General features: G+C 42.1%; 1 protein-coding gene and 1 long non-coding RNA gene across 16 annotated transcripts in view; one reads left to right on the top strand and one right to left on the bottom strand.

Moving 5' to 3' along the window:
• Positions 1–15,150, top strand: part of LOC111252892 (uncharacterized) — a 343,362-nt gene that overhangs the window by 283,979 nt on the left and 44,233 nt on the right. Inside the window, exon 1 of one of the 13 annotated variants that reach the window (XM_022811512.2) lies at positions 1,368–4,378. The exons of the other annotated variants lie outside the window; for them this stretch is intronic. Coding sequence (XP_022667247.1) covers positions 4,246–4,378 — 133 coding nt within the window. The 5' untranslated portion in view covers positions 1,368–4,245. Of the gene's footprint in view, positions 1–1,367; positions 4,379–15,150 lie in introns of those variants that run through there. 13 annotated transcript variants of the gene reach the window in all.
• The window catches only part of LOC147754879 (uncharacterized), a 40,024-nt gene that overhangs the window by 5,883 nt on the left and 18,991 nt on the right, over positions 1–15,150 (bottom strand). The window lies entirely within an intron of this gene.

Below are 15,150 nucleotides of genomic sequence, written 5' to 3'. Positions count from 1 at the left end.
GCCGTTAAATGCTTGTTCGTAATGGTATACTACAATGGTATTGCGATAACTATATAAGTGAAATATTGTTAGTCGATATATTATTGCGCCTTTGAATCGATATCATCAACGCACAAATTTCTAAACACGAAGTAAGGTGTGATAGGCCGTCCAAGGTTGAATAAATACTGGTTCTTTTTTCCGCCTATAATTTTTGCTTCGTACAATTTTCGAATAGGTAATATCACAATACGCAATACTATTATGCTTAAAGGTATTGCTAATTGACCCGAGGCTTCGTCAAGCGAATATTTCTTCTGAAAGCGAGACGATAGCACGAAAAAACCTAACACCCTTCCGATTTAAGCAAATATAGCAACATATAACGTTATCAATGTGAGCTATTGTCGGCAAGTTAATGCTCGATCTCTAAGAGCATGTGGAATCAGTCTATTGACAGAAACATTGTCAAGGATCGAACACAATAGAATATATATGTAATGCCGAATTCGTGTCGGACGTTGCATTTTGCCGCTTGTTAACGTTTGTAGAGTTTGTGACGGACGCATCGCTTATTGCGTCACTCTATTCATGGCCATTCGATGACTTCACTGATCATCTGTATCGATATGCAAAGCAGACGACTTCCGGCCGCTAACCTACGAGCGCTCTATTGAACGCAATAAGAAACGTACGCTTTATGGTATCTCAGTGGCGACTGTATGCGTGGTGGGCAGTTTTTGCTTTGAAGTAGACTATCGATACGATCTTTCCCAATGTATACTGTTTGACATACAGGTTTTCGTAGATCCGATAGAAACATCGAATTTAAGGACTCTACCTCATGCACACTTGAGAGAGTGATCCGACAAATTCTTTCGTTTCTCAGGCTGAAGGATGTTCCAGTTTTCCGATTACAAGACTAGTAGCAACATGCACAAGTCCGGCTTGATTTGATCAAGCACCGCTAATAATAGGTAACATGCTATTACATTTGAAATTTCGAGTGTTTCCAGGCCAGGCTGTCCTTACTTTTTTCGTAAGGGTTATGATTTCTGGTCCATGACCAATTTTGTTAAAGGACTACTTACCCAAGTTGTACGAATGGCCATGCCAAACGAATTCGCATTTATGAAGTCAACGCAACAAAAGGAAGTGACGGTACATTGTGAAGCGTGGTATGCCAAGGACATTCAGTTACAGAGATCCTCCGATGTCAAAATCTGTTCCGCTCTAAAGGAAGCTATGTCACATTGAGCTAGTAAAATCTTTTTCTTCAGCCACAGAATTTGCCGCGTGCAATAACTTCGTATGGAAGAACCTGTAAACTTTGCGCTTCGTTCAAAATCGATACAGAACACCAGCGCCACCACCACCGCCGCCTATTGTTTACCTGACCTTGTGCCCACAGCCATCAGCTGGCGAAAGACAGCAGCTGCAACAATATAGTAAAAATATGTAAATGCTGTGCATTAATTCCTTTTCAAATACGTTATTGCAGTAGATCGATATTCAAACGAAAACCGTAGAACAGTCCACTTCATTGCCGCTATTAAGATTATCACGGATCATTTCCATATATTCGAATGTGTAGTAAACGAATTAGCAGGTGTCCACAGAATTGAGAAGTTTCTGTAAGTATTCATTTACTATCATCAAGCGACAGTGGTCGATCTCCCTGCAGGTGAATGCATGCGATCAGGCTTCATGATGTAGTGACAAACTTACTACAATCAATGTTTTTCCAGCGCGTAGCAAGCATAGCAGTATAATCAAGTTTATGCAATTATCCGGTTGACAGGTTATGAAGGGCAGACCTGAATTATTCGGCTTAGTTTTAAGGTTAACCCACCCGATTTTCAGATCGAGCGAGAGGCTATATTTTAAAAAGAATGAAAAATTAACTTCCCTTGGAGTCGTTAGCCATCTGCACACCCTAGAGTGTTTTTTCTAGTTCGTTCCGACTGAAACAAGGGTCATCTATAATTGAAAGAGATACTGCTTTAAAAAAGGTTTCTTTTTTTGAGCAAAGCACTCGGAATACAACACGCTTGTAAGCTGGAACTTTTTTTTTTGTGGAATTATTGATTTATATGGCATAACACTAGCGGGAACAATATAAGATTCATAACTATTTGAAACACTAAAAAAGCTTTTTAAAACGTTATCATAGTTTTGCTTTTTTATTTTTTTAATATAATTTTTACGATTCAACGGAGTTGACATTTTCGGGAAGCGTAATCACACATACACACACACATCCCTCAAACATTTCTAGCCTGTCTGCTATCCTTGTAGCGATCAGTGGCTTCTCAGCAATAACACATTGGGCCGCTAATTTGGCGCTCTTCGACGGCTGACACAGCGATAAGTCGTTCAATACTATTTGTCAGCATTTCGCCGAGAAATAGAAAACAAACAGAATAGAACGTATATCTAAAGCAAAGTCGTTCTGCTGTACTATATATAGTAGATTCTTAGGATATTGTCGCAGCAGCTGGCTCCGTTGTTCCATCAGTATCTACGCGAAAATAGAAACACTTCCCAGATTCCGAAGCTACGATTACTGCTGGCAGACTCGACTACGGCGGACTGTAGGGGACATCTATTATACTTACTAACAGTGTAGTTGGGTGGCGTAAGTTTCACCCATAAAACAGCTGTGCGGAACATGGAGAGCTTAATACGCAAATACTTTTGCCCCTAGAGGATGAACAATTTCCCCCGCGAGCGTGTCTATTTAGTTGGTCGTGAAGGGGCGATAATGACTTCTGGTTCATTTTCCACCTGTGAAAATAAAGTGGCCACTCAGAGACACCAGAACGGCCATCGGCGTTGCTTGCCTTGAAATATTACCAAATGTATGAGTGGATATTTCTGTGAAATTGTGTAGCGTCAACATTTTTTTTTGGCTTGCATGAACGGGTGTTCCTATCGTGTGTTGCATGAAGGACTGTGTTGAAACTGTACTATGTAGAAACGAAGCTATTAGAGGAGAGCTGGTCGCTACTCGACGTCAAGTGAACCAGGAATAAACGTAGCCTTTTATTTCTACATTTAAACTATAGTGCAAGGTGCGCGGTAAAGCCCACGGACGGCGGCCCAGTGACCTGTAACTATGATAGGACACCACTGTGCGATCTGCGAAAGGTAGGGGTTGTACCCGAATCCATAAACATCAGTCACCGACGCACGGACTCGCTTTCAACAAACCACGACCGAATAGCGCGACAGGCGCGGATGTTGGTACCGCTGTTGCGCGCAACAGGACTGCCAGCACCACGTCGCCCTCGCATATGGCTAGGTCACTGGATGTTGGCGAGCAGATCGTCGTCATCTACTGGAGTATAGATAGAGACTTCTTACCAACGGCTTAGTAAGGATCAGGGAGCGGACCGCCTAAGCGTAAGCGTTGATCAAGCCATGTTGGCTCTCAAGACTTCCCGCAAGCGCAGGACACCTATGAGCAGACTACTGGGTTAGTGTATCCGAGGTGAGCTGAACGCGTACCGTCCCGCCGTAGACGTCATTGGCGTTGATAAGTATCGACTTCTGTCTGCGCTGCTGTTCCCGCCGTTGGTTGCTAACAGTAGCAAACTTATTGTAGAACGAATGCATGTTGCAGTATAGAGACCCTGTGCGATAGCGTCTACTACGACTTGGCAACGTTACTCCAATAGCACGGACATTCACATTCATTCCAGTAGTACACGTGCGATCGTATACGAGGTCTTATTGCACGAAATAAGGTTATCATTGTCGTGCGACATTAGTTACTTCATCGTGTTAACACGGCAGGTACCATCACCAGAGGCGTAACGTTCCGGGTATATCGCATAGGCTAAGTGCTATGTTACGTAACGCAGTCCAGCCCGCAACCTGCCGCCTCCACAACAGGCGAGTCGCGAGGACAGCTAAACTGATCGCCATGGCCTAAATGACATAACAATGATTGTTAATGTTGCGAAAAGAAAGTGCTTCGATCAGATGTGCTAGTGCATTTAGCCTACGAGATGACTTTGACCATGGCCAAGCGTTAGCGACACCGAAGCTTGGCGCACATCGTAAGTGTGGTATAATGCATATTTGCAGCGTTCCGAATCCAATCCAGTGATTACAAACAACTCGAATACTTCCGCCATTAAGGATTTTCTTGTGCGACCTTACGACACTCAAAAATGCATTCCTCTGTGTGTACGTGCGATTACCGTGTGCTAAAGACCTATCTGATGTACATTTCAGTAGCTTAATTAGTGGATACCGAAAATGTCATTTACAATAAAACAGCTTCAGGACAGACTACATCTTGCAGTGTCCGACTCTGTCCGGAACAACTACGGCGAAAACAAATCGATGTTCCATCGAGCACTTAGTACTCAAGGACTCTCAAGCAATAATGGTAAAACGTAATAGATCGATGACTTCAAAAGTATTCTTATTTGGAATCTAGCATAATGTGATAATAGCGATATGCACGAAGCGTTCCTTGCCGCAACTAACATCCGCCAAGGACTACCAACCAATTATTTAGGGAAGTTGAAGCATCATTTAACGAATTGTGAGAGATCACAATTGCGATCTGTGATCGGTTCTTCGTCACCACTTTCAACATAAAAACCCTGAACAAATTTGGATCTTTTAGGTTAAATTAGGTCAGTACTCATGGCAAACGAGTTCGTTAGTACCGAGTCAGCAGACATTGTGGGAGACAAATCGTCTCAAGTTGTTGTGATTTAAGTAGGTAAAATTTAGTTGGAAATAACAGTAGAGGAACGGACGGCCACCGATGGCACCGTTCTAGAAACTGTTCTGATAGTTGTTAACACAGTGCGTAATAATTATGTACGTCGCTACAGCATTCCGGATAAGATAGTATTTCAGAACAGCTGCGACCGTATGCTTGCGAATTCGTCTTAACTGACGCAAGGGCCCATGACGCATAACCATGTTTGGGACGAAGGCTTGATCATTTTTTGATTATTCGGAGAACTTCTCGTGAGGCGGTACAAAAGAAAGGGTAAATAGATTTCAAAATAGAAATTGTCTCAGTGCATAGTTGCTGATCGAAGGCCCATGACATGGAAGCGTGTGACGCCTGTTAGATAGCCAAATATTCCACACAAGGATGTGGGTACTTGCAAAAACCTATAATACTTCTAAAATCCCGTGAAAATTTTGCACCAGATTCTCAACGGCTCAATAGTTCTTCGAAAACGCTTTTTCTGTTTCTTGATTTATCAATTCGATTGCGAGAGGTACTGGCGCAACAAGCGGGTTCACGTAATCTTATGCGTTCGGATATACGCGTTGAAAGGACCGTCCATACACCCCTATCACTACACAACTACTATTGATATTAAGATTATATATAATGACAATAGTGACGATGATTCATGCGACTCTGATCTCTATAGAAAGCACTTAAGCGCGATTGACCGCATAGAAGTAGTCCTGCCCCGTATGGTCTTAGCGGCTCTGCTAGAGAGAAAAAGCCGTTTTTATGCTGTGTACCGCGACAGCATTATGTCAGCTATGAGAACAAATTACGTATTGACGTCAACGGAATCGCCGCTCGATACAGGCATGGCGATCGATGTTGTCGCGGCGTCCGGATGACAGATCCCGGGGTGACAAGGATTGACTACGTAAAAGCGGAAAAGATCGTACGTCGCTATGTTATCAGAGGGTGCGAAAAGTAGGTTAGTCGTTTTTTTTTAGTGCTTGGGGGTTGTCATCTTGAAATGTATCGATTAGAAATAGCCATCGTGCAGGATCGGTTTAATTAATATACGTATGTAGGATAAGCTCAAGCGAATTACCTACCGAATTTGATATATATATATATATATACATATATACATCAAGCTCAACAACCAGGGTCTCTGCTAGCACCAGATTTTAAAAGCAGGACATCCAGTGCGAGCGGTAGAATTAAAAAAATGTACTCGGAATAGAAAAAAAACTAGGAGAACGCTCATCATGGTCTACGGTATTTTTTTTTACCTAACCGTTACTGCCGTTAAATAAGTTAACTGAACATAGCAACGTTCAATATTTACGACCAGTTTCTGCATGTAAAGCTGAGTTCGCTTGTTGTGTGCCGCTGCCTGAACGAATCTCCGCGTGGAAACATTCAGCAAATAAACGGGCTTATTTCTTATCGTTCTATGTTCGGTTTTATTGTGACTGTGGAAACTTGTGTCTTCACTGCAAATTTACTTTTGCGTGCTTCCACGCTGGGTTATTGCCTTTGACGGGCTCTGGCCGTATAAAGAGGACGCAGTAAGCAGCTGGTCGCGTTGAAGCCATCTTTTGGGGACGTCTCTGCGCGGCTTCCCAAAGCAACAGCAACTGCGGCGACGTCACTGTACTGACCCAGCAATCGATGCTAAAGAAAAGTCAGTATGCATAAGTGAAAACGACTCCTTCCTTCATTCTAACGGGGTTTGAGGTGGCTCCGTCATTATCGGTTTCAACTGATTATTTATGTCGAAGATGACCTTTTCCACTCGTGACACGGACGCTCCGTCGCGTACTGTTGCCTCTAAATTTTTTCGCCTGCTGTGTGCGATGCACGAGTTGTAGAAAGCTAACAGAGTGAAATCACCGAAGCCATTGTGATTTATGTATGTATGAATGGAGATACCAATCTGACATCCGTTGCATCCGACAACTACTATCCCGGATAAGACAGCAGATATCCTGGTTATCGTCCTATTGGCCGTCACACGATTAGTGGTACGAGCTGGAACCATGCTTTGCTTGTTACCTAATGAATGCTGCCATGGCACCAGACACTGGCGATAGTATCGATACGTGCGCTTTTTTTCAGGGTCGTCTTTATGCAGTATCCAAGCTACCGGCAAAAATAGGTCGAGGTGCAATGGCAGTCTTTGCAGATATGTGGCTCTCAGCTTAATTCGTCATCTGAATAAAGATAATACGTTATGATCAGACACTCGGCCAGAGCCATTAGGGACAGATGTAGTCTGCAAAATGTGTTGAGTTTTCAGAATTCGACAAGGTAGTATACTTTTCAAATACCAGGAATTATTCTCAGTCGAACTATAGACTTCGAAGATAATTGTACAGTTACGGGTGAGGGAAAAATAAACCCATTTCTAGCGTGATTTCTAGATGTGTTGTCAGTTGTTAACAAACAAATACTTTCTATCTCATATATTTTTCTTATGTACAGGATACTGTCTTATTTGTTGATGTTCAGATATGATGAGATGATGGATTTTCCAAGGGCTAGCGACATCTGTTCTGTGAACATAACAGCTAAGTTTTCCCTATCCCCGATGCTGCTGTCTAAATAAGAATTACGCCTATTTATTCACTTTGCTACCTACGTGAAAATCAATGGCGTGCGTATTTCAACACGATTACGTCTGATACAAATGTATGCATCTCGCACATGGCTACAGGATTGATATAGCTCTGACGTCATCATCTTTTCGAAATGATAGCTTGATGAACTTGGCGCAACTTTACCTTCTGGAGCTATTAAATAAATTCGACGTAATATCATGCGTGAATTGTTCCGCGAGATTAAACTGTTAACCAGTTCCAGACAGATTGCATCGTTGGTCCGCCCTGCACCGCTTTATACCATACATGCTCACAGCGATGGATCGATAGGTTCCTCTGCCTGTCCCCCCCCCCCCCCCCCCCCGTGTAAACCACTTGCAGGTATCACTGAGCCGTTTCCAAATAGTCCTATATTGTTGTATTTGCTCCGTTGCCTCCGCCCTGGCTTTTGTTCGCGTTCTTGTGTTTTCATACTTCAGCTCAGGTGTTATCTGCTGTTTTGCTAAGTCAACTATCAATTTGTGTGTGTTTATGCGCTTCGCTCGCACTCGGTCACTTTGTCGTGTCCGGGCTTTTGTCCTGTCAATAGACAGAAGGTTTTGGGAGGAGTAAGGGGTACGGGTTTGAACGACAAGAGAAGGTCCTCTTGTCTCTACCTTCTTTCCCCGTCTGTCGGTTGTCGGTTACGGGCTGTTTGGCACCGTTTTTTGTGACCGCCCGGGGAAAATCTGTTAAGTCGCCTCGCAGTCTGCAAGACTCGCAATAATCTATTAAAACTGTCGTCTGACAGCGACTAAGCAGTTACTGTCGGCCGATGAATGTACCGCGACATATCGTCTTTCTTCACTTTTCCCCTATTCAGCTATTGCTATGCCTTCTACCTATTCTCACCAATTGGCACCTGATTTTCATTATTATTTATTTTTCCACTAAATACATGTGGTATGTATTGACAAAGGAGGTCACTTCTCTGCACCAAAGTCGGCATCACGACGAAATATCAGCGTACGCCAGTACTTGCCGTATATCTGCGTTGGTGTGGTAAGCTGTTGGAGTTTGTTTACAAGATCGCATCGTTTCACTGTGCTGTTGTACGGCGGACGACGTTGGTAACCTCGGAAGTTATTCCGTACTATTACTGTAGACTATCTGGCAGCTAGCTTCGCTGTTTGATACGGATGTACGAAAAAATGTAGGAGTACATCGCGCGTATACAGCTGTTAACGAACAGATATTAATACGGACAGCCTAGATGTCTAAGGGTAGCCGTTAAACAAGAAGGCTAAACGACACAACTACTGACTCTTTGCAACATAGCAAACGGAAAACATCCGTCTTTCGTCTAAGTACTAGAAATGACGTCTCAGCGTTATTGATATATTTGTCTGGTACACCTGAAACTAGTTATGACATTGACCCGTAATATAACGATACGTGCCTATGTAATAAACGTACTAATTTTATAGGCTAGACGCTAAATGTCCTGCTCTGATGCGCTAGTCTATCTAGCTGACGCGCGTATGCAATCACAAAGCATGTCTGCTGGCAAAAGTTACTGCAAACGTCTGGCAGTGGACTATCTAGAGTGACTGCTCTATTGACCGCTTCAGAACGTGTTTGTATCGTAGGGCGTTCCATTTAAAGAATTACATCCATATATTCATTAAAATCCAGCTAACCTACAGAACTCTGATTTACTTAGCTTACATCAAATTTACGACCTCGTTACAATATGGGAAGCTAACTATAAGAAAATTATTTCCGGTCACTGATTTTTTGTTCAGCGACCATCTTCAGCCGGTGAACAGGCAGGGCGCGGAGTAGAGCGTTGGAGAGCTTAGCATGCAGACAGCATGCGTCCATTGCAGGACATTGCTTTTTGATAGTGTATTAGATATCCTAGACATTTCGTCTAGTTGAACATTCGTCCAGTGCAGTCGACAGAAAAAAACAAAGCTTCTTCGAACGTCCTCATCGAAATGGCGTTCCGTGTGAATAGTCGTGTTAAGCTTGCAAGTTCTTTCTTTGATGAATCAGCGCAATTTGCTTGCGCTTTGATGGCTGTCGTGTGGAGTAGGCCGGGTTCGATTATCCAAACGAATATAGAATCTACATAGGCTTTAAACGGTTATTCCCTCCATGTCGTTTTGGTGTTACACGGCTAAGTATAACGCGTTCCTGTAGCGAAGATTCGCTTAGACGGTGTCGATGCTAAGCGTTGCGATTCAATCCGTTTAAGCTGCTTACTACAATCAGTTAGAGATCTGCTGTGTTTGTGTTCGTGCTGACAGGATAAACGTGTATATAAACTGGGGGCTAAATACAGTCAGCCGAATGAATGACAGCAAATAGAATTTTACAGAGATAAGCTTTTTACGTGATTGGCCACAGGGCCCTCCTGAATCTCATCAAACACAAAACATGCCACCCGCCTTATTACGAATAAGACAAAAGCGCCTTATTAATCCCTATATGGGCATTCTACCAACTAAGGTTGGCTGCGTTATTCCAATCGTTCGTGCTACTATGGTTCGCCGTAGTGCCTCAATAGACAGCGCCCATGATCTTGCGTAAGGCACGGCAACCAGATATATTTAGAAGGCAATAGCCTCAAAATAGAATCGTCCACCTTTTCGACACGACGTTCTGTCCTGACGTGGCCCATCTGTCACATGAAGTTCTCTCTAGTTTATCAAATGGCAGCATCAACGGTCGTCTGAGTTGTTGGTGGCATTGGCTGTTCTAAAGAGGTGCTCTCTTCACATATCAAAGCGGTATACAAGACGCCAAATGAAACATCACGTCAAGGCCGCCACCGGCGCTGCGTGCATCCGTCAAGGACGACAACTTATGAGAAGACGAAGGGGCTTTCCCGCGTTGCATTAGAAAGAATGCTCTGAGACGACAAACGCTGCGACCGATTAGACAACGGCAGCTAAGGAAGGACGAAGATCAGGAGGACAATCAATCCAAAGGGCTGTTTTTAGATACGATACGCTAAAAAACAGCTAAGCACGCTCGTGTAACAATTGACCTGAGTTTGATTTGAAGGAATGTAAACATATAACCTTCACCGATGACGAAAATACAGAACAGCTCTATATCTCAAGAAGGCCATCCGAGAAATCTTCTATCACACGATAAGAAAATATTGGGATATGCTTTTGGTTCGTATGAACGACCTCCCCCACGCGCGCGCCTCACGCAGCTCCGAATGCACCCCACGATTTACATATGTAAATCGTGAAAAGGAAAAAATTGTATATATTCAAATATGTCGATTTAAAAAAGTATAGATTTTTTATAATCGCCAAAATGGGTTAAAATAGCCCATTTTATAACATTTTATTTTAGATTTGTTGATTTTGACTAGACGTAAAGAAGCCTGCTAATGCGATGAGTGTAATGGAATTCTCTCAAATAGTGTGACGAATGATGGTCTCTTTACTTACAACTTTTATCATAAGGTATTATAACTTCATTCAATAGTATAGGTGTATTATATGAATATTTCTAAATTTAGGTTTTCCAATATTGGCTATTATCTACTAGAATTTAGCCGCTTTCACCGTATCGAACAACGAAGCAGACCTAAGGGTCCTCTTATTACACTCTTATTACGTCTAGGTACAGCATCTGCGTCAAGCGACTATAACAAAGCGTCGTAATGCCACAACCCGAGCCATAGCTGCTTGCACATTCAATATAGTATACTAATTCATTCTCTTGATTATGCAGATAAATGGTATTGTCATGCTGGGCAATTTAGCCACCCGGTATGGTAGGTAGCAGCACATAACATACGGCGACTGGTTAGAGATGTTGGCAAGGGATTTGTTTCTTTCCCCCCTCTCTCTCTCTCGTCCTCCAAGTCCCTCGCTCTATTCTGCTACTTTTGATAGTCATTTTGCGTTGATCATTCTGCCAGCATTGTTGGTTAATTTACGTGGATACGTGTGCGCAAGCTGGAACAGGGTTCTAAAGCCGAAAAGACTCTCCCTTGTGTTCATGCCAAGGGCTTGCTATGTGCCTGCGCGACAACGCGTAAATGCGCTCCATTGTGGCTATTTACGTTAATGCTGTTGTTGCCTCTGACGTTCCCGTGGTTGTTATTATTCATGTCGCTGTTGCTGAGCTAGGTGGGACGGACACTGAGGAACATGAAAAAAGGGCGCAAAAAGGTTTCCTTTTTTCTTTGTCGTCGTGCATGGCCTGCTGTTAAAATCTTTAGTTGTTTGCCCATTTCTCTATTGCTTTCTGTATCCCAGTTTTCCCTATGTGTCTTGTCTGTATTATCCATGCTATCTAGGGTATATGGGCAAGTAGATAGGTAAGCAGATTAACTACTAGTTAAAGTAAAACAAAAACCAAGACGGTCAGAACTGAGCGAAATCCCTCGTTATCCCTATCAAAAGAATTTCCCCTCTCGTTTTATTATAGAGGCGTTGGTTGCGTTTACTTTTCCTATATGACGCTTTTCCGACAACATAAACGATATCGTTCTAATCACACACCTTGCGGTGTCCACGCTGATCGCAGACCGCCGACAAGTGCCGCAAGCTCTCAGTTCGCATACTTTTCTTACGGCCTGCGCGAACGACATTGCTAGCTTCTCGTTCCTCACATTATATGTAAATGATAGGTTAGTATCGCTGTTATTTGTGCATATTATTATATTCATCACAGGTGGCGGTCAGCTGACCGGAGGCCAACCATAGATAAAATAGTCCCAGCACACGCGTGGCGCTATAGTACAACTGACAGTCAACATAACCATTGTTATTACTATATGGATGCATTGTAGATAATGGTAAAGATTACTTGTTGATTGGTTTCGTCGGCCGTTTCTAGGCCTGTTCGTCCAATCGACCAAGCAAGCCACTTTTGAGGGGGAGAAATGCAATTTGCCTCCCGTTGTTGATAAACCTTTGCTGGGGTCAAACGTTCAGCACGCCGCCAATGCGATGACGAGCAGCGAAACAAGCCAACAACTGATACTGCAACAATTGAATAGTTACATAGAATATAATTAGAAGAAGACGGTACATGTTTCTGTCGTTTTTCATTTGTTTATTTTTACTGCTCTATGCTGCTACAAATGCAAAGAAAATAAACTGGTCATCGTTGCCGTTATTATCCAATTGCTGTTTATTCTATAAATTATTCCGCGCAGTCCCGTACGTTATGTCTGCGCATCGAATCGCGTAGTCTTTTCTATGGACAGCATACATCAATTAGAGAAAACACTATATAGCTCAGAACCATATGACAACATAAAAGGCATGCTTGCAACCTAAGAAGGACACGCACGGAACTGACAATAGTAATTATAGCTGATAATAATACCAGTAAGTACCTATCATTATTTAACTAAGTACCTAGAAGTTATAGAATGCAGTAATATTATGAATTGGCATTATGCTGGGCTATGGTGGGTTGTATACATGAAGCCTTGATGCACTATCGTCCTCACCGCCTCGTCAGTAAACATTTACATTTTCCAAGTTGTTCCATTATCCTGTTGTTACTACACATATGGCTTCGTTAGTTCCGCCGATTCCCGATCAAGTTCTAGTCATTCTGTGATCATACAGCTTACGGCCCGTTTTTTTCTATCAGCTATGTTGTGGTCAATGCACCCAACATTGGACTACTGTTGATCTATTACGCCTTTATGATCGAGCTTAACCTAATAGGGTAAATACTAGGCTACTTGCAAACGGTACGGAGGAATTCGAACCATCTACCAGAGAACTATATTCGACCCCAGCTTCGATATTTTCATGCTTTACCATTTAGTAACCCTTGCTGGTCGGAGACTTCCTTATGAAAATCGTCCGACCTCCGGCCTTTCATAAGGCCGAACTTTCGTAAGTATGTTTATGGAGAAGCTTTTTCAACATGAAATAAATTTTCCTGAAGATGACCGTTTCTGGTCGAGCTAGATTTGCACATAACGACGACGACGACAACAACGTTGTTTCGGTATAGTATCTATCTGTGTGCTGTACCAAATGTCTATATTTTTATTACTTTGCATTGTTAAATAACTTCGTTCGTTTAAGTTTTCTGTGGACAACGAAATCTGAACTAAGATGACTATTGCTACCACAAGCCATTTCTGAATAGCGAAACAGTTGCTTCAATGTTTAAGGTTATATTGGATTTCTATACAGAGTAGTCTACATGTTTAGGGACGGAATTGTCGCTAGCCTACGTCCATAATGGCCAACAAGTCACCATTAGCAACGTAATTTCAGTTTATTCAACGGTGAGAGAAGCTTTTATACTCGGACTGCTTGTATTTCAGTCAACAGCTACGAGTACGAGTACGAGTACGATATCGTACCGTGACGTAGTAAATCAACGTAACGAAACGATCTATATTACTCGAGAGTCTATGCTTTCCGCTTTCGATCTTTTTTTCAGTGGAACGCTTTCAATTAAGTATCACGCGACAAGGCTCTCCCTCAATGCAGGCCGGCAAACTTGTTTTAATTGTCGCCAGTTCTCCATTCGTTTCTCGAGTATTAACGGTTATAATTACACTATCGAGTAGCGAGTAATCAATTGCATTAATTGGCTTTTTTAACCTATCTGAGTATATATACACTTATAATCGAACTTATGATAAATAATATGTATTTTTTTTTCAAATAAATTATTTGATATATTGAAATATGATGACAATACGCTAGCTAATAGTAAAATAGGTACATCGTCATGGTTTGAGTATGGCTGCCTGCGCTACGGCGCTTTCCCATCACAGTCTATTTTTCATTGTTACTTTACGTTTGACAGGGTTTGCTAGTATGAAATTGTGCGCGTTTTTCTTCTGGGTCCATAGTCATTGTCAATTGCAACTTAAGACCAAAAGATCAACAGAAGCAAATCTATTAGCGTATGTTATAAATATCCACAGCGCGGCGCATATATGTTGGGCGGTAACTTCTAAGTAGCAGTTAAAGGTTTTCAACCAGTATTATTTATGGTGTGTGTGTATATATATATATATATATATATATATATATATATATATATATATATATATATATATAGTATCAATTGTTATTGTGTTCTTCTTTTTGTTTAACGCAACAAAAAAGCTTATCATCCACTAGTGCTCTTTTCTTGTCGAGGCCTGGAATCAGCTCCTTTTTCTGCGAGCATGATGAAGGACTACTGCATATCCTTGGCAGCGTGAACTAGGCGAAAAAGCCGGTGTGGCCATCACAGAGCTAGAACGATTACAGACTCAGATGTTGCCTTATATAGTTATATTGGTATGTTCGCGTAAAAACTGTTAAGGGTAGAAAACGAGATTTGTCGCTCTGCGAAAATACTTCGTCATCCGCAGGTGGCAAAAAACTGCGTTTTTGAAGGCTCCACGTCACGCAGGCAATCTACGACATTTGTTTCGAGCACGGCGACAAACACCTAGTTAGTTAAAAGATAAGCTCTATTTGGCAGCTGGCCAAAAATGCCCAAAACGATTTTTCGACCAGTTCAAAAATTGACATAGGGTGCGATTCATAGACTAAAAATGCCCCCTTTTAGAACTAAACAGGCCGTTTCAAAATAGAAATTTTAGTGCTATACGAATAAGTTACAGTGCGTTAAGGTCGATAGTTATTCCGCAGCTCAACGAGCAATAAACAAAAAGTTTCCGAGACATTTTTTTTTCCATTGGACGTCATCTCTAGAAGCTAATGTTACGGTAATGTTGTTTTATGATATGGAAGATCCTTTACAGAGCCGAAAGAGTATTCCGTTGCCAGCTAACACTTGGCCATGAATGAATGAAACGAAAAATTATGAAGGAGAAATCATAAATAAAAAAAATCACGTGATATCCAT

The sequence above is a fragment of the Varroa destructor genome, unplaced genomic scaffold (genome assembly GCF_002443255.2).
Source record: "Varroa destructor unplaced genomic scaffold, Vdes_3.0 BEIS01000006.1, whole genome shotgun sequence".
Classification (NCBI taxonomy): Eukaryota; Metazoa; Arthropoda; class Arachnida; order Mesostigmata; family Varroidae; genus Varroa; species Varroa destructor.
The sequence above is the reverse complement of the archived record's forward strand: the minus strand, read 5'-3'. Positions and strand labels throughout refer to the sequence as shown.